This window comes from Pelobates fuscus, chromosome 3, assembly GCF_036172605.1.
Source record: "Pelobates fuscus isolate aPelFus1 chromosome 3, aPelFus1.pri, whole genome shotgun sequence".
Lineage (NCBI taxonomy): Eukaryota > Metazoa > Chordata > Amphibia > Anura > Pelobatidae > Pelobates > Pelobates fuscus.
The window spans coordinates 147,514,373-147,538,735 of record NC_086319.1 but is presented as its reverse complement, the minus strand read 5'-3'; the positions used below and the strand labels follow the sequence as shown (position 1 = coordinate 147,538,735).

The 24,363-nt window shown below is 44.9% G+C and overlaps 1 protein-coding gene across 1 annotated transcript in view; it reads right to left on the bottom strand.

Moving 5' to 3' along the window:
- Positions 1 to 24,363, bottom strand: part of LOC134602545 (A disintegrin and metalloproteinase with thrombospondin motifs 2-like) — a 571,473-nt gene that overhangs the window by 234,348 nt on the left and 312,762 nt on the right. The window contains exons 6-7 of the mRNA XM_063447513.1: positions 21,647 to 21,803; positions 14,201 to 14,306 (exon numbers count right to left, since the gene is read on the bottom strand). Coding sequence (XP_063303583.1) covers positions 14,201 to 14,306; positions 21,647 to 21,803 — 263 coding nt within the window. The remainder of the gene's footprint in view (positions 1 to 14,200; positions 14,307 to 21,646; positions 21,804 to 24,363) is intronic.

Genomic DNA, 24,363 nt, shown 5'->3' with positions numbered 1-24,363 from the left:
TACTAAAATCACCATGGAAACCAAAGGAAATAGTATGCAATTTCCATTGGTGACTTTTATAATTTTGCACCATTTTTTTATAATATAACGCTCTGATAAATATTTCCCCACGTGAATGCATTAGTGTTAGAGAGTAAATGAATACAAGACTGCTAGAAAAATAAAATGTGAGTAGAGTGAGAGTACTGGTGCTGGAAAAAGTGTTTAGACACAGCAGGAGACAAATAGGTATTGCGGTGATGAGATATTCAATTCTGTTCTTATATATCACAAGGATCTGTATCTGCATGCACAACAACAGCCTTAAAACTCGTTGTAGAAACAAACCAGCACAAAAGAGTGTGGTGCACTGTTATAGACAAATATATGGTGTGTCGTCACCCCAAAATTGAAGACAATAAAATAAAATATAAATATATAAAAATATTCCTCTTTATCAGAATCTAAGTACAGCAATCCAGATAAAGATAAAATCTTCTTGATATTGAATCACTTAATAAAAACACATAAAAAACAACATAGTGTAAAACCACACACAAATAATAATAAAAAAGGGGGGGCTATTATATTGCACTCACAAACATAAAGTTCAAAAAGGCATATCAGAAGGTTCAGAGACCCTTCTACCATATACAGCCGTGGTCACTCAGCATAAGTCCTGGTCCTCCCTAGTAGATGTGATGTCCCTAAAGAACAGACGGGTGTAGGTTCTCCTCAAATTGAAGTAAATCCAGGTTGCAGGATACCACTGGAAGTGCTTGTATACCGACCAGTTTCGCCACTGAGACTTTGTCAAGATAAAGTAGATTCTGACTGTCCAAAAGTCCCACCTTATAAACCCCACCAATGATGCCCGTAATAGGTAACACGTGTTTCCTGTTAAACATCCAAAAAGATAGCCGACCAGGATCATGCCGGCGACACGAATAATCCCAGTTTGAGTAAAGCACGAAGAATACATTCCCGGTTGCTTAACCCATTGGGTTACGCACTAATATCGGTTTTCTCTTTAAACTAGGTGTGATGGTATCATGCCTGCAACATTCCTAGCAATATTAGGGTGAATAGGCTCCATCTGTCAGCATACTCGGCTCCAGCTATTTATTTATAAATGCATCCAATATCATCCAGAATAAATGCATCCTAAAATTTTATATTCCTCAGTATGCCAATATCTAATTAGTCAATTTATGATTTGTTTCTCATTTGTGATATAGCTTTGTTTTTAAACAGTCTCTACCACAGAGGTATGTGTATTGTCCTTTAGTTGATCAGGAAGATCCATCTAAAAAAATACTGTTTTTAAAAGGCACGTACAAGAATATGTATAATTACAGTTTAGCTTAGCACAGATTATCATAATTTGTATAAATGATTTTCTGTAGCATTTTAGTGTGCTTTTGTGAAAGTTGTTTGGAGTTCCCATATCTACTTGTAAATCTCTAAGAAAATTATTCAATACATACCAAACTGCAGAGATTTAAATTTAGGCTAAAATATCCGAGTTGAAGAAGAATTGTACTTTTTTCCTACATTTTGTTTTACATTTACTGCAATGGGGTGTTTAGTGATTTTATGTCAAGACACGGAGGCTCATGTTTCTTTACTGTCCACCAATAGCAGCAAATAATACAAACAGTACGAACAAAATGGTATCCATAGTGATAAGCCACTTTCATACCAAGTCCCAGTATAATAGTCAGCACCTCCCCACATATTTCCTCTTTCTTTGCTGCTACACACAAAGATATGTACATCAAAACTTACTCTTACCTAGAACTGTTTTGATTAAGTATCATTTTATTATTTCTTATTATTATTATATTATTATTTCTTATAGTAAAACTGATATTTTCTCCTGTTTATTACTTCTGTTGTTGTATTATATGATGTTTATGTATGTTACATTTGAGCCCAGGGATCCAGACCTCCTTGGGGAACTATTCCTTGTACCCCTCTCTATTGAGCTTTACTTTGTTGCTCTTATTTCCATTTTTTCATCATTCTCTCCTTATTTTTTGCCTTTTGGCTCTCTCCCCCTTCTCCCTGTCTGTTTCGTGCCCTTTTGCGCCTGTTTCCTCACTTCTGTTAGGCTGATTTCGTGTATGAGTCAAGTCCTTTTGGCTAAACTCATCACGAATCTATGCCATTCGTTAGTTTGACTGGCATATAGTACTGTTCGACTATTTGCCGCAAATGGATTTTGTTCGACTGTTTTTCCTATATTCTTATCGCTCGTTCGTTCCCACGAATTGGTCTCATTTCGCCAAATGTTCGGTTTGCGAATTGGACGCATTCACAGGATTTTTTGCCGCGAATCTCGCAAGACTGGAGGCAGCCATTTTCTGACCTCCCGTCCTTCTGACTCTGTGCTTCTACCTCGTGTCTCTTCCTGTCTGCCGGTCTGGGCCCTGGTGAGCTTTCCTATCTCTTCCTCTCTGGTGTATCTAGTCTGTGGTGATTAACTCCTACTAGCCTGTACTGTTTTATTTTGTTTAGACTGTTTGTTCAGGGCCTAATATTTAGTTGGTGGATCTCACAGCATGCAAATGTCCAACCCTAAAGTGCCTGCCTGACACCTGCCTGCCTGACACCTTTCCCCTGGTGAGAGGGTACTCTTTATATAGAAAAGACAGGGAAGGCAAGAAAGGGGGAGGGGTGGCCCTGTATGTGAAGGATAGCATAAAATCTAGCCTAATAAAGGTTAGTGAGATGAACATAGAGTCCATTTGGGTTACGTTAGAATTTGGTAATCACACAGTAATTCGTGTAGGTGTGATTTATAGGCCCCCAGGACAAATTGAAGAGTTAGATAATCTACTAGTTGAAGAAATAGCTAAAATGACAATGAAGGGGGAAGTTATCACCATGGGTGACTTTAACATTGCACATTGTTGCATAGTTTGTTGTCTATAACAATTCCCGAGTCTGTGTGTTGTTATCCCTAATTTGCTTCCATTAAGGGTATACGTTGCTTGTGTATTCTTTACTCCGAAGTGCATAACTTTGCATTTTTCAACATTAAATTTCATCTGCCATTTGAGTGCCCAGTCCCCCATTCTATCTAAATCCCTCTGCAGCAAAGTAATATCTTGCTCACATTGTATTATTTTACAAAGTTTTGTGTCATCTGCAAACACTGAAACATGACTTTCATGCTGTCTTCAAGATCATTTATAAACATGTGGAATAGAAGGGGTCCCAGAACAGACCCCTGAGGGACACCACTTGCCACCTCTGTCCAGCTTGAAAATGTACCATTAATGACAACTCCTTGTACTCTGTTTTTAAGCCAATGTTCTACCCAAGAATAAGCATTTTCATCTAGACCGATTTCCTTGAGTTTGAACACTAATCTATTGTGTGGAACTGTATCAAATGCCTTGGCAAAATCCAAATAGATCACATCCACTGCAACACCCTGACCTATACTTCTACTTACTTCTTCATCATCTGCTTGGGGTACCACCCTAACTGCAAACATTTAATAAGACAACAGGGATATAGTTTGAATGCAGAAATGTAGTGTGTGTGTGTGTGTGAATGGATTTTAGACAAGTTGTCTCCCAACAGTTCCGCTTTCAGCAAGATGGTCTTGATTTCAGGCTCCTGTCCTGCTTTAGCTTTCTGATGTCCTACATCCTGGGAAACCAGGGAACTGTTTCCAGTCAACACAGCGCAAGTGCATAATTAGATGTGTATGCACTGTGCACTGGGCACTAGGACCATGCTGTGAGCATTTCAGTAACGCACCCTGCTGTTATCTGTTGGTAAATGGGCTAGCCAGACAGGCTGTCATGTTCTTTCAGTGACATACTGTAATTCCCCTTTAGTTGGGGCTCTCCCCCATTCCAGGAAGAGTAACCCACTAGTGATGCCACCCCATCCTAATTGCATACCTACCAGACTTGGGAGGTATGGATTGTGAATTAAGGGATAAAGAGAGAGAGTGCAGGAGCAACAGTTTATGTGTGCAGTGCAACTAAGACAATGCAAGATTTAACAACGTTTTATGTTTAAAAAGTGGTCTAAAGTACTAAAAGTACTAAAATCACCATGGAAACCAAAGGAAATAGTATGCAATTTCCATTGGTGACTTTTATAATTTTGCACCATTTTTTTATAATATAACGCTCTGATAAATATTTCCCCACGTGAATGCATTAGTGTTAGAGAGTAAATGAATACAAGACTGCTAGAAAAATAAAATGTGAGTAGAGTGAGAGTACTGGTGCTGGAAAAAGTGTTTAGACACAGCAGGAGACAAATAGGTATTGCGGTGATGAGATATTCAATTCTGTTCTTATATATCACAAGGATCTGTATCTGCATGCACAACAACAGCCTTAAAACTCGTTGTAGAAACAAACCAGCACAAAAGAGTGTGGTGCACTGTTATAGACAAATATATGGTGTGTCGTCACCCCAAAATTGAAGACAATAAAATAAAATATAAATATATAAAAATATTCCTCTTTATCAGAATCTAAGTACAGCAATCCAGATAAAGATAAAATCTTCTTGATATTGAATCACTTAATAAAAACACATAAAAAACAACATAGTGTAAAACCACACACAAATAATAATAAAAAAGGGGGGGCTATTATATTGCACTCACAAACATAAAGTTCAAAAAGGCATATCAGAAGGTTCAGAGACCCTTCTACCATATACAGCCGTGGTCACTCAGCATAAGTCCTGGTCCTCCCTAGTAGATGTGATGTCCCTAAAGAACAGACGGGTGTAGGTTCTCCTCAAATTGAAGTAAATCCAGGTTGCAGGATACCACTGGAAGTGCTTGTATACCGACCAGTTTCGCCACTGAGACTTTGTCAAGATAAAGTAGATTCTGACTGTCCAAAAGTCCCAACTTATAAACCCCACCAATGATGCCCGTAATAGGTAACACGTGTTTCCTGTTAAACATCCAAAAAGATAGCCGACCAGGATCATGCCGGCGACACGAATAATCCCAGTTTGAGTAAAGCACGAAGAATACATTCCCGGTTGCTTAACCCATTGGGTTACGCACTAATATCGGTTTTCTCTTTAAACTAGGTGTGATGGTATCATGCCTGCAACATTCCTAGCAATATTAGGGTGAATAGGCTCCATCTGTCAGCATACTCGGCTCCAGCTATTTATTTATAAATGCATCCAATATCATCCAGAATAAATGCATCCTAAAATTTTATATTCCTCAGTATGCCAATATCTAATAAGTCAATTTATGATTTGTTTCTCATTTGTGATATAGCTTTGTTTTTAAACAGTCTCTACCACAGAGGTATGTGTATTGTCCTTTAGTTGATCAGGAAGATCCATCTAAAAAAATACTGTTTTTAAAAGGCACGTACAAGAATATGTATAATTACAGTTTAGCTTAGCACAGATTATCATAATTTGTATAAATGATTTTCTGTAGCATTTTAGTGTGCTTTTGTGAAAGTTGTTTGGAGTTCCCATATCTACTTGTAAATCTCTAAGAAAATTATTCAATACATACCAAACTGCAGAGATTTAAATTTAGGCTAAAATATCCGAGTTGAAGAAGAATTGTACTTTTTTCCTACATTTTGTTTTACATTTACTGCAATGGGGTGTTTAGTGATTTTATGTCAAGACACGGAGGCTCATGTTTCTTTACTGTCCACCAATAGCAGCAAATAATACAAACAGTACGAACAAAATGGTATCCATAGTGATAAGCCACTTTCATACCAAGTCCCAGTATAATAGTCAGCACCTCCCCACATATTTCCTCTTTCTTTGCTGCTACACACAAAGATATGTACATCAAAACTTACTCTTACCTAGAACTGTTTTGATTAAGTATCATTTTATTATTTCTTATTATTATTATATTATTATTTCTTATAGTAAAACTGATATTTTCTCCTGTTTATTACTTCTGTTGTTGTATTATATGATGTTTATGTATGTTACATTTGAGCCCAGGGTTCCAGACCTCCTTGGGGAACTATTCCTTGTACCCCTCTCTATTGAGCTTTACTTTGTTGCTCTTATTTCCATTTTTTCATCATTCTCTCCTTATTTTCTGCCTTTTGGCTCTCTCCCCCTTCTCCCTGTCTGTTTCGTGCCCTTTTGCGCCTGTTTCCTCACTTCTGTTAGGCTGATTTCGTGTATGAGTCAAGTCCTTTTGGCTAAACTCATCACGAATCTATGCCATTCGTTAGTTTGACTGGCATATAGTACTGTTCGACTATTTGCCGCAAATGGATTTTGTTCGACTGTTTTTCCTATATTCTTATCGCTCGTTCGTTCCCACGAATTGGTCTCATTTCGCCAAATGTTCGGTTTGCGAATTGGACGCATTCACAGGATTTTTTGCCGCGAATCTCGCAAGACTGGAGGCAGCCATTTTCTGACCTCCCGTCCTTCTGACTCTGTGCTTCTACCTCGTGTCTCTTCCTGTCTGCCGGTCTGGGCCCTGGTGAGCTCTCCTATCTCTTCCTCTCTGGTGTATCTAGTCTGTGGTGATTAACTCCTACTAGCCTGTACTGTTTTATTTTGTTTAGACTGTTTGTTCAGGGCCTAATATTTAGTTGGTGGATCTCACAGCATGCAAATGTCCAACCCTAAAGTGCCTGCCTGACACCTGCCTGCCTGACACCTTTCCCCTGGTGAGAGGGTACTCTTTATATAGAAAAGACAGGGAAGGCAAGAAAGGGGGAGGGGTGGCCCTGTATGTGAAGGATAGCATAAAATCTAGCCTAATAAAGGTTAGTGAGACGAACATAGAGTCCATTTGGGTTACGTTAGAATTTGGTAATCACACAGTAATTCGTGTAGGTGTGATTTATAGGCCCCCAGGACAAATTGAAGAGTTAGATAATCTACTAGTTGAAGAAATAGCTAAAATGACAATGAAGGGGGAAGTTATCACCATGGGTGACTTTAATCTTCCTGATGTGAATTGGAAAACAAAAATAGCTACTTGTGCCAGAAGCACACATATTCTAAACTCCCTACTGGGATTGTCTCTAAAACAAGTCGTTGAGGAGCCAACTCGTAAAGAGGCCATACTAGATTTAGTGTTAACAAATGGAGATTTGGTATCAGATATAACTGTAGGTGAAAGTTTAGGATCCAGTGATCATCAATCAGTGTGGTTTAATATAAGAACAGTGACTGAGTCACACCACACAAAAACAAAAGTTTTAGACTTTAGAAAAACAGACTTTTCTAAAATTAGAATATGTGTAAAGGAGTCATTATCAGACTGAAGCAACTTAAATGGAGTCCAAAAGAAATGGGATTATTTAAAAGCTGCACTACTGAAGGCAACAGAAAATTGCATTAGGCTTGTCAGTAAAAGCAAAAAATTCAAGAAACCACTGTGGTACTCCGCAGATATGGCCAAAATAGTAAAAAACTAAAAGTTAGCATTTAGTAATTATAAAAAAACCCAGAGTGAGGAAGACAGAATGACCTATAAGATTAGGCAGAAAGAGGCTAAGCAAGTTATAAGAGCTTCCAAATCACACACAGAAGAGAAAATAGCACAGTCAGTAAAAAAGGGGGACAAAACTTTTTTTAGATACATAAATGAGAAAAGAAAAGTAAAACAAGGATTAGTTAGATTAAAAACAAAAGAAGGAAGGTATGTAGATGAGGATAAAGGTCTAGCTGACTGCCTCAATGAATATTTTTGTTCAGTATTTACAGCTGAAAATGAAGGAAAGGGACCTCTGTTAAAAAAAAAGGATAAATTAGTCATTTATTACACGTGAGTTTACAGAGGAAGAGGTTCTATTTCAACTGTCAAAAGTAAAGACAAATAAGTCAATGGGACCTGATGGAATACACCCAAAGCTATTAAAAGAGCCTAGTGGTGTACTAGCAAAACCATTAACAGATTTATTTAACCAATCATTGTTAACAGGAGTAGTCCCAGAAGATTGGAAGTTAGCGAATGTTGTGCCCATTCACAAGAAAGGTAATAGGGAGGAGTCGGGCAACTATAGGCCAGTAAGCCTTACTTCAGTAGTGGGGAAAGTGATGGAAACCATGTTAAAGGATAGGATTGTTGAACATCTAAAAACACATGGATTTCAAGATCAGAGACAACATGGGTTTACTTCAGGGAGATCATGCCAAACTAATCTTATTGATTTTTTTGATTGGGTAACTAAAATTATAGATCAGGGTGGTGCAGTAGACATTGCTTACCTAGATTTCAGTAAGGCTTTTGACACTGTTGCACATAGAAGGCTTATCAATAAACTGCAATCTTTGAGTTTGGATTCCAATATTGTTGAATGGGTAAGGCAGTGGCTGAGTGACAGGCAACAGAGGGTTGTAGTCAATGGAGTATATTCGAAGCTTGGGCTTGTCACCAGTGGGGTACCTCAGGGATCTGTACTTGGACCCATTCTCTTTAATATTTTTATTAGTGATATTGCAGAAGGTCTTGATGGTAAGGTGTGTCTTTTTGCGGATGATACTAAGATATGTAACAGGGTTGATGTTCCAGGAGGGATAAGCCAAATGGCAAATGATTTAGGTAAACTAGAAAAATGGTCAGAGTTGAGGCAAATGACATTTAATGTGGATAAGTGCAAGATAATGCATCTTGGACGTAAAAACCCAAGGGCAGAGTACAGAATATTTGATAGAGTCCTAACCTCGACATCTGAGGAAAGGGATTTAGGGGTGATTATTTCTGAGGACTTAAAGGTAGGCAGACAATGTAATAGAGCAGCAGGAAATGCTAGCAGAATGCTTGGTTGTATAGGGAGAGGTATTAGCAGTAGAAAGAGGGAAGTGCTCATGCCATTGTACAGAACACTGGTGAGACCTCACTTGGAGTACTGTACACAGTACTGGAGACCATATCTTCAGAAGGATATTGATACCTTAGAGAGAGTTCAAAGAAGGGCTACTAAACTGGTTCATGGATTGCAGGATAAAACTTACCAGGAAAGGTTAAAGGATCTTAACATGTATAGCTTGGTGTAAAGACGAGACAGGGTGGATATGATAGAAACATTTAAATACATAAAGGGAATCAACACAGTAAAGGAGGAGACTATATTTAAAAGAAGAAAAACTACCACAACCAGAGGACATAGTCTAAAATTAGAGGGACAAAGGTTTAAAAATAATATCAGGAAGTATTACTTTACTGAGAGGGTAGTGGATGCATGGAATAGCCTTCCAGCTGAAGTGGTAGAGGTTAACACAGTAAAGGAGTTTAAGCATGCGTGGGATAGGCATAAGGCTATCCTAACTATAAGATAATGCCAGGGACTAATGAAAGTATTTAGAAAACTGGGCAGACTAGATGGGCCGAATGGTTCTTATCTGCCGTCACATTCTATGTTTCTATGTTTCTATGGACATGCCTCCGGACTTGGGAAACCCTTTTTCCATTTCTAACTCCCCCTCATCTGCGGTTGACCCTATGTCTCTGCCTGATGAGGCTCAGTCCCTGGCGCTATAGTGCTAAGTCACTGACGCCATTATGGCAGCTATGGGCTCTATGTCCTCTGCCCTTTCCCAGATCATCTCCCAGGCTTTACTCGTGCGCCCACTGGCCGCAGAAAGTTTGGCCACACCGACACGCATAACGCGTCCTGGCTCGGACCTTTCAGGGGACGCACCCAAAAAGGCTACCGCCAAATCCAGGCACTTAAATCCCTCTGCCTCCAGAACCCATATGACTGGTGTACCCGAGGTCACCCATGATAGAGTGCCTATATCACGCAAAAGAGCCTTTCCGCACCAGGCAGAACGGGTGCGGCTGTGGAAATGTACTAGAGCACAACCTGAGAGCGACTCCGACTCAGAAATCGTGTCTAGTGAGGAGGCAGGCACTGAGTCTGTAGGTGACTGAGAATGAACTATGCGAGCAGGGCAATGACCCTTTCATCCCTGCTCAGTCGGGGGTGGCTGTGAGTGGCTCTCGGAGTGACTCTCCTGCTACTGCAGACTACACCCCTTAATGGATCCATCTGGGGAACCCATGTTTGACCCGGATTCTCTCCATCATCAGAGATCGACTGAATGGATCCCGGGGGACCATGTGGCACGTTACCCTGAAAACTGGGTACGGCACCCCCTCAGTAGTCGACCCCAAAATGACCCAATTCCTCTCCAAATTGGGATGGAATTCTCACAAGAGTCTGGATTTGGCGCTTAAATCGTGCAAAGACAAACATCTGGACATATTTGGTCCCTTGGCTAAATTATTCGACCTGGCTGAAGACGCCAGAGCCGAGAACAGGCAGGTTGACCCGGAAGAACTCCGTGGCTGGGTACAGAGAGCAATCTGCATAGCAGGCAGTGTTAACACCTCCCTGTCCATAGACCGGCGTAAAGCCATTCTCTTTAAAATAGAGCCAAAATTGCCCAATCTCGCCCTCACCGAGGCGGGCGAGGATGCCCAGGGCCTATTGTTTGGGGACTCCTTTATAAAGGACCTGGGGCGGTTTGTGGGAGCTTTTGCAGCCCTGGGCAAAGCCCAATCCTCCATGAAGGAGTCTCTACCAGGGCCGGCAGATTCAGGGGTCATCTGTCCAGCCGTTCCAACTACCCCTCCCGTGGCTTGGGACGAGGCTCCTACACCCAGCGAACCCCCTACCAGGAGGCGAGAAACCAGTCCCCCTTCTTCCCTTCTCGTGGAAGGCCATGGCGATCCAGAGGCTTTAGAGGGAACTCTGGTTCCAGACGCCCTTACAGAAAGCTTACATCTACCTCATGTTTTTTCCCATATTTTTGTAGGAGGCAGACTCCGTCATTTTTTCCACACTTGGTCAGCCATCACCTCAGATGCTTGGGTTCTGGCCACCGTTCAGGGTTTCCACATAGAATTGGTTGACACCCCTCCTCACCCTATCTCGCTCTCCATAAGCGACCGCGTCTTGATAGATGTGGAATTGTCGGCCCTTCACAAAAAAGGGGTGATAGAACTAGTCCCCACGCTCCCCGCAGGGGTACTCAGCAACATCTTCCTGTTGGAAAAGAAGGGCGGTCAGATGCGCCCAGTTATCAATCTCCGTCTCCTCAACACCTTGGTGCGCTACCGCCATTTCAAGATGGAGGGCATCCACCTCCTGCGGATTTACTCCTTCATGACGACTGGATGGCAAAATTGGATCTGAAGGACGCATACTTGATGGTCCCAGTGATGTATTACGTTTCCTCAGGAAAGGTGACATCCTTCCTTTTGGACTCTCGTCGGCACCTCGGTGCTTCACAAAATTGATGCGCCTAGCCGTGGCTTGGTTGCGCAGTTGAGGAGTTCGGCTGATTGTCTTCTTAGACGACATCCTAATCATGGTACAGGATTGGTCAGTCCTCCTGCGGCATCTGCAATGGACGATGGACCTCCTCTCTCGCCTAGGTTTCCTCCTCAACTGGGAGAAATACTGCCTGTCTCCTTTGTGATGCATGGAGTTCCTCGGGTTCACCATAGACTCCGCAGTGGATTCACTGAGTCTTCCTCCATCCAAGATTTGGGCAATCTGCAAGGAATTACGCCGCACACTCGCGCCCCCAGATACCGGTATGCCATCTGGCACGGATCATTGGACTCCAGGCATCCTCAATCCAAGCGGTGTTCCCAACCCCTCTCCATAATCATGCCCTCCAGTGCCTGAAGATTGCACACCTCCACAATAGGGCATCCTATGCTGAGATGGTCTCTCTAGACACAGAGACTCAAGACGAATTGACCTGGTGGATCCACAATCTCTCGGCTTGGAATGGCAAGGCCATTTTCGGTTCCCAACCAAAGTTCACAGTGGATTCGGACACAAGTCTCCACAGTTGGGGTGCCCACTGCAACGGTGTAACTACTGGGAGAAGTTGGTCGGAAGTCGAATCCCGACTCCACATCAATGCTTTGGAACTCCTGGCCGGCTCTTTCGCAATCCGGAGCTTTGCGAATGGGGCTGCCAGCGCATTCATTAGCCTGCACATGGACAACATGGGTGGCACGCAGTCGTCAGTTCTGGCCCGCCTGGCGAAGGACTTTTTGGGCTTATTGCTTGGCCAGGGATCTGGTTGTCAAGCTGGAACACCTCATGGGACTCCACAACATTCATGCGGACTGGAGTTCACGCTATCTGTCGGACAGCAGCGACTGGAGATTGGACATAGGGGCGTTCTCCGCTATCTCGTCTCCCTGGGGTCCTTTTGCAATCGACCTCTTCGCATCCCGGCTCAAATTCCAGTTACCACGGTTCTACAGCTGGCGCCCAGATCCAACCGCGGAGGCAGTGGACGCCTTCCTGCAAGACTGGACTGGCTCGCTCCCTTATGCCTTCCCTCCATTTGCCATGATCCCTTGGGTCCTACTCCAAGTTCGCCGCCAACTGACCAACCTGGTTCTGCTGACCCTGTTTTGGGGGACTCAATCATGGTTCCCAGAACTCCTGGAACTGGCATGGATGGATCTGCCCAGGCTACTACCATCTGACCCGGACCTTCTTCTGGACCCATCCTGCTGGACGGGTCGTTGCTGCTGCTCGCGTGGAGGATTTCCAGGGTCCCTTCGGGGTTTCGGACACAACTCAACACCTCCTGGCAGACGCATGGGCTCCTGGTACTAGACGATCATATGGGACCGCTTGGAGAACTTGGGCTGGCTGGTGCCTGGCTTGTAACATGGATCCCGTTTTGGCACCTGTTACTGCGATCCTTCAATTCCTCACTTCGTTATTCGAAGTTGGTTGTGCGTATCGCACAATTAACTTGTACAGATCGGCCATTTCCACGGCTCATCAGGGCTTTGGTGGCTGTCCCACAGGCCAACACCCTTTGGTGTGCCGCTTGCTTCGGGGCTCACGACTGTCGCGCCCTCCTAGGCCTCAATACTCTTCTACTTGGGAAGTCTCCTGCGTTTTGTCGCTCTTTACTTCCTGGCCTCCTAAATCGGACCTCACCTTACAACAATTGTCGGCCAAATTGGTCTCCCATTTTCGCCTCATTTCATGCAAACAGGTTTTGGAATGCCGTGACCTGGACTATGATGCTCGGTCTTTCACTCCGGAAGGGGTGACATTTAACATCTCCAGACACACTAAGATGGCTATTCGGTCGGTATCGTATCCGAGTTTTCCAGTTACTCCGGCAATGTGTCCGCTGGCTTGTTTGCAGGAATAGGAGCTTCAGACGAGTGCACATCATTAGGTTTCGTCCCCACAGCTTTTTCTCTCAGTTCGTCAACCATTTTTCCCTGTGTCCAGTATTACCTTGGCTCACTGGGTGAAATGGGTGATGTCACTGGCTGGTGTGGATAAGCACCTATTCTTCCTGGGGGGCATCAGCCACGTCTATGGTGGTTTCGGGGGTGCGTCTGGAAGACTTGATGAGGATGGCAGACTGGTCCCCCGGGTCCACTTTTTGTGAATTTTATTTTCGACCGGCCCTGTTTTTTGGGCTCCTGTTTTTTTGTGTTTTCACAGGTTGAAAACACAAATGAAGCTTCTTTATTAGGTTCTTTATTAATCATTTTATTTTGCTTGGGGGTCCTCACTGCTTCACACAAGACTCCAACTCATTTGCTAGATGTCTATGGATTGGGATCCTCTACGTATGATGGGATCCTCTACGTTGGCGATTTTCTAATTCTGTGATGCATTGGTCCCAGTATTCAGTTATTGTTCCCAGTTATCCCAGTTATTGTTCCTGGTTGGAGTCCGGCTGGATTTCAGGACAGTTGTTCTGCTGTGGTTTGGACTGATTCATCGGTTCCTGTTTAAGGTTTGTTATTGTGTCATATCTCCCAATAAAGAGGAAATATGTGGGGAGGTGCTGACTATTATAAGGCTTATCACTATGGATATACTTTTGTCTTACTGTTTTTATTCTTTGCTGCTATTGGTGGACAGTAAAGAAAGAGATAAGCAATACTCGCCTCCGTGTCTTTCATAAAATCATGACTTTTTGTCATGAAATAGCAAAATCATGTAATTAACCTCCTAGAACAGGAACTATTTAAAGAAACACCAGACAAAACTTCCTACTAAACTCTCAATATTAGAGAATCAGGTACCATGTTAAAGACTTGTGTATTCAATTGTCACTCATTTAATGGAGCTGATCAATGCAGCCTTTTGCAGACCTCAATTAAAAAAAAAGGTTATACAAACATGTTTAGATTGACATGAAATTACCATTAAAATCTCAGACTATGATATAACAAGAAATTTATAAATATTTTACTTACACATGACCTGTTTCATGAGCCACCACAAAGGCAGAGGAAAATCCATCTTCGTGATTAAGTGTGCAGCTTCTAACTGGATGACACATTCCTGTAACTGGTGCATATCCTATAGAACAATCGGTTATAAGTATACTGAAATGGACAACTTTGAATGTAAAAGCTTAAAACATTAACATAGAATTATGCTACTTTAAATGAAGGTTCTTTCCTCTCTGTATTTACATGAGACATCAGGCAGTCTGCAACTCCCATTATCCTTGAACAGCAGGCTACTGATTAATGTTGGTATGTAAAAAAAAAAACACAACTATGCATACAGTACATTAGAGACAGTCATGTAAATTGCTGGTACATCAATCTTGTCGTAATTATTAATACATGTTCTGGCGAAACCGACCTCGCCACGTGTCCTTGGAGGGGGCTGCTTGCCCGCCTCTTGCCTTTGGACTATGGACCAGACTTTATGTGAATGTGTTAACCCAGATAGCTATGCCATGGAGCCCATTCGTGTAGTTAAAGACTTCGGCTCCATGGCAATTGAACTGTGTGAATAGGATCGGCGCGCTATTCGGTAGTTTTGTGCGCTCAGGTCCCAGCTATCTGGGGATATGTGAAATGTCTGTGTGTTATGTGTAAAAGGTGACTTTATGTATTTTAAAGTGTTTTACTGTCTTTGTGTCCCCATGTGCTCAATGGAGTCTGTCTCTGTCCTGGGAGGTAATTGGATTACTTCTCCAGGAGAGAGGGCTCTGTAAAACCGGTCTGAGCCGGAAAGCCATGCTGGCAGGGGTTTTAAAAGATACTTTACTAACTTTTGAACCCCTGGTCTGATTCATGCCATTATTTAATATGTTGTTCCCCTGAATGGATTGATTGTGGATATGTATTTTTATGTGAATGTGATGTATGGTTTTAGAGTTATGAAAGTTGGGTAGAAAGTATGTTTTAACTGTATGTATAATTGAATTTCCTCTCAGGATAAGGGGAGGGAATATGTGGGATGTAACTGATGTGTGAGTGGTTGTTTTATACCTCCCTGTGGGCGGACCTGTATTTGTAACAACTGCAATAAAAACCAGGCTGGGTGTGCCAGCACCTCAGATTCTGCTTGACCCTCAAAACGAAGTGTCGTCTCGTTATTGGGGGAATTGGATTGTATGCTGACTGCCAGGAGTGTGAACCTTTCGTATGGTTTTTCCTGTTCGGCTGTTTCCAGGTTCGTGAAGTTTGCAGTTCGGGAGATTGGTGCTTACAGTAGCTGCTGGTCTATGGGAAAGGGGATTATCGCCTAAACGGTTTATATTCCCTTGTGAGCGAAACGGTCCGCAACAATTGGTGGCAAGCGGCGGGATCGTTCCTACAACCAGAAGGACAGCTACAGGTAACACCATCCCCTGGATTTACAAAGTGAGGGCAACGCCAGTACCCGTACAGCGCCCCTATCTACAAGGAACCAACTTCAGCAGAGCAAGCATGGCACCCAGCTACACTCAAGAGGCGTTTGACAGAGAGGTCACCGCGGTGCTGGCTTTATGTGGACCCAACCCCTCGGAGAGTATAGTGCAGCATGTGAGGAAAGCAGTGGGAGAGTACTTGCCATGGGAATCAGAGCGGGCAAGGGGGTTTGCCGTCCTTCCTCCCCAGCGACAGTGTGTACCCCAGGGAGCTGATGGTGTCGTCCGTCCTCCCCAGCGGCAGTGTGTGTCCCAGGGAGCAGAAGGTGCCGTCCTTCCTCCCCAGCGACAGTGTGTAACCCAGGGAGCAGAAGGTGCCGTCCTTCCTCCCCAGCAGAAGTGTGTAACCCAGGGAGCTGATGGTGTCGTCCGTCCTCCCCAGCGGCAGTGTGTGTCCCAGGGAGCAGAAGGTGCCGTCCTTCCTCCCCGGCGGCAGTGTGTAACCCAGGGAGCTGATGGTGTCGTCCGTCCTCCCCAGCGGCAGTGTGTGTGTCCCAGGGAGCAGAAGGTGCCGTCCTTCCTCCCCAGCGACAGTGTGTACCCCAGGGAGCTGATGGTGTTGTCCGTCCTCCCCAGCGGCAGTGTGTGTCCCAGGGAGCAGAAGGTGCCGTCCTTCCTCCCCAGCGACAGTGTGTACCCCAGGGAGCTGATGGTGTCGTCCGTCCTCCCCAGCGGCAGTGTGTCCCCCAGGGAGCCGAAGGTGCAGTCCTTCCTCCCCAGCGACAGTGTGTACCCCAGGGAGCTGATGGTGTCGTCCGTCCTCCCCAGCGGCAGTGTGTGTCCCAGGGAGCAGAAGGTGCCGTCCTTCCTCCCCAGCGGCAGTGTGTGCCCCAGGGAGCTGAAGGTGTCGCCCTTCCTCCCCAGTGGCGGTGTGTATCCCAGGGAGTGGAAGGTGCCGTCCTTCCTCCCCAGCGGCAGTGTGTATCCCAGGGAGCGGAAGGTGCCGTCCTTCCTCCCCAGCGGCAGTGTGTGTCCCAGGGAGCAGAAGGTGCCGTCCTCCCTCCCCAGCGGCAATGTGTACCCCAGGGAGCAGAAGGTGCACACTGCACCTTCCTCCCCAGCGGCAGTGGCAGGACTGCACCTTCCTCCACAGCGGCAGTGTGCATCCCAGGGAGCTGAAGGTGTTGTCCTTCCTCCCCAGCGGCAGTGTGTATCCCAGGGAGCTGAAGGTGTCGTCCTTCCTCCCCAGCGGCAATGTGTACCCCAGGGAGCAGAAGGTGCTGTCCTTCCTCCCCAGCGGCAGTGTGTACCCCAGGGAGCAGAAGGTGCCATCTTTCCTCCCCAGCGGCAGAGTGTCCTGCAAGGAGCAGAGACCGTCAGTCTTGCACCCCAGCAGACAGCTGGTCCCCCTCTCCACCAGCAGAGAGAGTGTCAGGGAGATGAGCCTGCTACCCCCTCACCCCAGCGGCAGGTTACAGTTCAGAGAGAGGAGCTTGTTACACCCTCTCTCCAGAGGCAGCCTAACCCACCAAGGGGAGATGTTACACCCCCCAACAGTGCAGATGGGACCGTAGTCTCTGCACTTGCAGCACAAGGGGTAGGGACGGTCGGTCCTGTCCCCCAGCCCCAGAGCTGTGTACCCAGAGGGGAGACGGCCGGTCTCCCCCTCCCACAACCAGGCTCCAATCAGGCTACTTCAGTGGTAGCGCTGGCACCAGGGCAGAGTACCGCTGGTCTCTGCCCACTCAGCAACCCACCAAGGCAGTCTACCAGCTCCCTGCACAGCCGTGGTGAGGAACCTGGACCTGGACAAGCTGCTACTTTATCCAGGTGGAGTAAACATTTATTGTGGGTGGGAGGTACTGCTGTTTGTGCTTCGTGGGGGGGTTGCTGGACTAACCAGGGCACTGACCGGCAGGAGGTCATATACCCTGTTAGTCTGGGGGGTAAAGGGAAGAAGTGTGGTGAAACCGACCTCGCCACGTGTCCTTGGAGGGGGCTGCTTGCCCGCCTCTTACCTTTGGACTATGGACCAGACTTTATGTGAATGTGTTAACCCAGATAGCTATGCCATGGAGCCCATTCGTGTAGTTAAAGACTTCGGCTCCATGGCAATTGAACTGTGTGAATAAGATCGGCGCGCTATTCGGTAGTTTTGTGCGCTCAGATCCCAGCTATCTGGGGATATGTGAAATGTCTGTGTGTTATGTGTAAAAGGTGACTTTATGTATTTTAAAGTGTTTTACTGTCTTTGTGTCCCCATGTGCTCAATGGAGTCTGTCTCTGTCCTGGGAGGTAATTGGATTACTTCTCCAGGAGAGAGGGCTCTGTAAAACCGGTCTGAGCCGGAAAGCCATGCTGGCAGGGGTTTTAAAAGATACTTTACTAACTTTTGAACCCCTGGTCTGATTCATGCCATTATTTAATATGTTGTTCCCCTGAATGGATTGATTGTGGATATGTATTTTTATGTGAATGTGATGTATGGTTTTAGAGTTATGAAAGTTGGGTAGAAAGTATGTTTTAACTGTATGTATAATTGAATTTCCTCTCAGGATAAGGGGAGGGAATATGTGGGATGTAACTGATGTGTGAGTGGTTGTTTTATACCTCCCTGTGGGCGGACCTGTATTTGTAACAACTGCAATAAAAACCAGGCTGGGTGTGCCAGCACCTCAGATTCTGCTTGACCCTCAAAACGAAGTGTCGTCTCGTTATTGGGGGAATTGGATTGTATGCTGACTGCCAGGAGTGTGAACCTTTCGTATGGTTTTTCCTGTTCGGCTGTTTCCAGGTTCGTGAAGTTTGCAGTTCGGGAGATTGGTGCTTACAGTAGCTGCTGGTCTATGGGAAAGGGGATTATCGCCTAAACGGTTTATATTCCCTTGTGAGCGAAACGGTCCGCAACAATTGGTGGCAAGCGGCGGGATCGTTCCTACAACCAGAAGGACAGCTACAGGTAACACCATCCCCTGGATTTACAAAGTGAGGGCAACGCCAGTACCCGTACAGCGCCCCTATCTACAAGGAACCAACTTCAGCAGAGCAAGCATGGCACCCAGCTACACTCAAGAGGCGTTTGACAGAGAGGTCACCGCGGTGCTGGCTTTATGTGGACCCAACCCCTCGGAGAGTATAGTGCAGCATGTGAGGAAAGCAGTGGGAGAGTACTTGCCATGGGAATCAGAGCGGGCAAGGGGGTTTGCCGTCCTTCCTCCCCAGCGACAGTGTGTACCCCAGGGAGCTGATGGTGTCGTCCGTCCTCCCCAGCGGCAGTGTGTGTCCCAGGGAGCAGAAGGTGCCGTCCTTCCTCCCCAGCGACAGTGTGTAACCCAGGGAGCAGAAGGTGCCGTCCTTCCTCCCCAGCAGAAGTGTGTAACCCAGGGAGCTGATGGTGTCGTCCGTCCTCCCCAGCGGCAGTGTGTGTCCCAGGGAGCAGAAGGTGCCGTCCTTCCTCCCCGGCGGCAGTGTGTAACCCAGGGAGCTGATGGTGTCGTCCGTCCTCCCCAGCGGCAGTGTGTGTGTCCCAGGGAGCAGAAGGTGCCGTCCTTCCTCCCCAGCGACAGTGTGTACCCCAGGGAGCTGATGGTGTTGTCCGTCCTCCCCAGCGGCAGTGTGTGTCCCAGGGAGCAGAAGGTGCCGTCCTTCCTCCCCAGCGACAGTGTGTACCCCAGGGAGCTGATGGTGTCGTCCGTCCTCCCCAGCGGCAGTGTGTCCCCCAGGGAGCCGAAGGTGCAGTCCTTCCTCCCCAGCGACAGTGTGTACCCCAGGGAGCTGATGGTGTCGTCCGTCCTCCCCAGCGGCAGTGTGTGTCCCAGGGAGCAGAAGGTGCCGTCCTTCCTCCCCAGCGGCAGTGTGTGCCCCAGGGAGCTGAAGGTGTCGCCCTTCCTCCCCAGTGGCGGTGTGTATCCCAGGGAGTGGAAGGTGCCGTCCTTCCTCCCCAGCGGCAGTGTGTATCCCAGGGAGCGGAAGGTGCCGTCCTTCCTCCCCAGCGGCAGTGTGTGTCCCAGGGAGCAGAAGGTGCCGTCCTCCCTCCCCAGCGGCAATGTGTACCCCAGGGAGCAGAAGGTGCACACTGCACCTTCCTCCCCAGCGGCAGTGGCAGGACTGCACCTTCCTCCACAGCGGCAGTGTGCATCCCAGGGAGCTGAAGGTGTTGTCCTTCCTCCCCAGCGGCAGTGTGTATCCCAGGGAGCTGAAGGTGTCGTCCTTCCTCCCCAGCGGCAATGTGTACCCCAGGGAGCAGAAGGTGCTGTCCTTCCTCCCCAGCGGCAGTGTGTACCCCAGGGAGCAGAAGGTGCCATCTTTCCTCCCCAGCGGCAGAGTGTCCTGCAAGGAGCAGAGACCGTCAGTCTTGCACCCCAGCAGACAGCTGGTCCCCCTCTCCACCAGCAGAGAGAGTGTCAGGGAGATGAGCCTGCTACCCCCTCACCCCAGCGGCAGGTTACAGTTCAGAGAGAGGAGCTTGTTACACCCTCTCTCCAGAGGCAGCCTAACCCACCAAGGGGAGATGTTACACCCCCCAACAGTGCAGATGGGACCGTAGTCTCTGCACTTGCAGCACAAGGGGTAGGGACGGTCGGTCCTGTCCCCCAGCCCCAGAGCTGTGTACCCAGAGGGGAGACGGCCGGTCTCCCCCTCCCACAACCAGGCTCCAATCAGGCTACTTCAGTGGTAGCGCTGGCACCAGGGCAGAGTACCGCTGGTCTCTGCCCACTCAGCAACCCACCAAGGCAGTCTACCAGCTCCCTGCACAGCCGTGGTGAGGAACCTGGACCTGGACAAGCTGCTACTTTATCCAGGTGGAGTAAACATTTATTGTGGGTGGGAGGTACTGCTGTTTGTGCTTCGTGGGGGGGTTGCTGGACTAACCAGGGCACTGACCGGCAGGAGGTCATATACCCTGTTAGTCTGGGGGGTAAAGGGAAGAAGTGTGGTGAAACCGACCTCGCCACGTGTCCTTGGAGGGGGCTGCTTGCCCGCCTCTTACCTTTGGACTATGGATCAGACTTTATGTGAATGTGTTAACCCAGATAGCTATGCCATGGAGCCCATTCGTGTAGTTAAAGACTTCGGCTCCATGGCAATTGAACTGTGTGAATAAGATCGGCGCGCTATTCGGTAGTTTTGTGCGCTCAGATCCCAGCTATCTGGGGATATGTGAAATGTCTGTGTGTTATGTGTAAAAGGTGACTTTATGTATTTTAAAGTGTTTTACTGTCTTTGTGTCCCCATGTGCTCAATGGAGTCTGTCTCTGTCCTGGGAGGTAATTGGATTACTTCTCCAGGAGAGAGGGCTCTGTAAAACCGGTCTGAGCCGGAAAGCCATGCTGGCAGGGGTTTTAAAAGATACTTTACTAACTTTTGAATCCCTGGTCTGATTCATGCCATTTTTTAATATGTTGTTCCCCTGAATGGATTGATTGTGGATATGTATTTTTATGTGAATGTGATGTATGGTTTTAGAGTTATGAAAGTTGGGTAGACTGTATGTATAATTGAATTTCCTCTCAGGATAAGGGGAGGGAATATGTGGGATGTAACTGATGTGTGAGTGGCTGTTTTATAGATCGGTGCTTACAGTAGCTGCCTGTGTATCTGGAAAGGGGGATATCGCCTAAACGGTTTTTAACCTCTGGTGAGCAAACGGTCCGTTACACATGTCTACTGTTTGAACAACCTGCAATATTATGGTTTGTTTTCATGTAAAAATTGGAACATGGAAGAAACAGAAAATGTATAATATATTTCGATAACCTTTTTATATGTTAATATCTTCATTTTATTTGGTGAATTTTAGTGCACCTATTTTGTATGTTTGTTTTCATTTTGATAAGGGTTAGAGCGAAAAACTATTAATAGTTGCCATGGATAATACAGTGCAGCAAGAACAGATTTAATAGTGTGCTCACTCAGCCAGCGTTCCTAAAGCGGGAAAAAGCATAACCATAAAAGAGTATAACAGCAGGAAGATAGGGGACCAAAATCAAGAAAATCCTGCTGCTTAGGGATAGCATGAGGGTGATCTGTAGTAGAAGGCTAAATACTATACCTTGCATGCCAGATGGGCCAAACTCCTGCCTTGTGAGAAATATTGCATGGTCATGATATTCAGCATGTCCAGTATCAGTTTTTTGTTGCAAGTAAGCCCATCGACAGACATTTTCTAAACTCTGAGAAGGATTCCCAACTTCAATTAAACTGGTGGACTATAAAAACAAAAGTGTAAACATGATATATATCACAAAAATTACAAACCTCTCTTAAAACATGCAATTAGTATATGTACAGAATAACTTTTTATGAAGTCATTTTTTTGTATTTTTTTATTTTTATAAGAACGTTATCTGATTTCAGATATTTATTATAACATAACAAAAAACAGACATTTAATTAAAAACTTTTATTCCTACAATAAAAATGTGGATAGCCGTTTGTCAAACATTGCATTCCAAAATTATGGGCTACATTAGGAAATAGAAAAGACACACATGATTTTTGCAGAAACCATGCAAAATATAAAATCACAATGCTTCTCTGTATGATGCTATATAAGGTGCCTTCTAGAACCTTAAGTGCATAAAGTATATTTTTAAGATATAAATTAAAAGTGTTACTCCAATCATAATAACCATTACAGCCTGTGCTAGTGGTTATGATGGTAGGAGTACCCTGACGCTAATACCCAGTAATAGGGGAAACTGATTTATAATTATTTGCCCTCTTACCTCAGTAACCGACAAGTTATTTGACAAATAGGGTCAGCTTATTACTCTCGGCCAATGAATGACCCACTGTGCATGGAAAAATGCACATAATTGACCTTAGAATTCTTGACAATGATGCTGTAAGAGGTGGAGTTGAAACTTCAGCAGAAAAGGGGTTAAACAGTATGTGCAATGTAACATAACAAAACACTGCACATACAGACTCCAGACACCATGACAACTTTAAATTACTGAAGAGGTCATGGTGCTTGGAGTAACCCTTTAAATGCTAAATAGTAAATAAACACATGTTGAAACAACAAATATATATATTGTCATGCTATATTTCTAAATCATATAGAATTTGAGATTATATATATATATATATATATATATATAGATATATTTATAGATAGATAAATAGATTTTGGGGGGCAAAATGAGGCAAAAAGTGGAACTTCAAACTGCTTTTGTGTCATTTCCCATTAGTCGTCACTTGTTATGGCTGATGGAAAGATAATTTCTTTTGCAAGCTCAAAGATGTTGGCACCAAGGGGCAGAGGAAGGCTGCTAATTGTATAAAAGGAGCAATTTCCCCTTGGGCCACAAGCATAGAGAAAATGTGGGCAGCAGCTTCACACAGCCATACTTCTGCTGATTAAATGAAACAGGACTATTGGTCAGCATAGTACATATAGAAATGTGGTAGCTTCCACTTTCAAAAAATGTGGTAGCTTCCACTTTCAAAAAAGTGATTAAAGTGAATAGGTTGTGGTGGGGCAGTGGGTTAGTTTGGTCTAAAAATATCACCAAATTATGCGTGTCCACTACTGTCAAAGAGGAAGAGGATCATTAAGAAGGTTTATTCTCACCCCTCAGTGGGTATTTTGCCTGGGTCTCTGGGTTTATATACTCTTCAGGAGTCGCTTGTTAGCCCACTGTCGTGTTCTTGCTTACTTATCTCTGTATCTCCTATTTTCAGTGATGTGATTTTTGTAAACTGAAAAACTCTAAATAAATGGGTTTTTTTTGTTTTTTTTTTAAGGTTTATCATTTTTAATCATCTTTCATTGAGCACCACCATACAAGCACATATGTATCTTTGGGGAGTAGTTGCAAATAATACCACACAAGAGACAGTGCTGTTTATATGTTGATCAGTGTTTTGATTTTTTTTTGGATACTTTAAGTACACAATCAGAGTTATTCACTAATTACATATAACCAGGCATTATGGAAGAACTAATGAAATAAATTGGAACTTCATTTTGAGTTTTAGGCCAAAATAGTTTAAGGGGAGAATTCTCCCAAACAGTTACTTCAATTTGGCAATTTTATTTTAAAAAAATTAATTCACTTTAAGCTCAGTTTAAAATTAATGATAATTTCCACTTTAGTGAATAACCCTGATAATATGCTATGTAGCATTATACAGGGATCTCATTATATTATTTATGTCATAAAATTATTATTCTTATTGTTATGTTACTTATATAGTGCCAACAAATTCCACAGCACTTTACAGTGGGTGCGCGAACAAACATGTAGTTGTAACCAAACAAGTTGGACACACAGGAACAGAGAGATTGCAGGCCCTGCTCAATGAGCTTACATAATAGAGGGAGTGGTGTAAAGTGACACAAAAGGTAAGGATAGTATTAGACTGACAGTTGCAAGAGAGGAATCAGTTGGGAGTTATTAACAGTTTAATTGATACGCTTTTATGAAGAAGTGGGTTTTTAATAATTTTTTGAAGGAGTGGAGACTGGGTAAGCATTTAACGGAGGAGGGAAGAGAATTCCACAAGAACAGTGCAGCCCTTGAGAAGTCTTGAAGGCGAGCATCAGAGATGGGAGTAAGGACAAAAGATAGATGTAAGTCTTCAGCAGAGCTTAAGGACCTAGACGGGACATATTTGTGTATTAGGGAAGATAGATAGGTGGGAGCAGCATGATTTAAAGATTTGAAAGCAAGAACCAGAATTTTAAATTGAGCCCTATATCTTACAGGAAGCCAATGTAGGGACTGACTGAAGGGTGAGGCGTGGGAGGTGTGGGTGGAC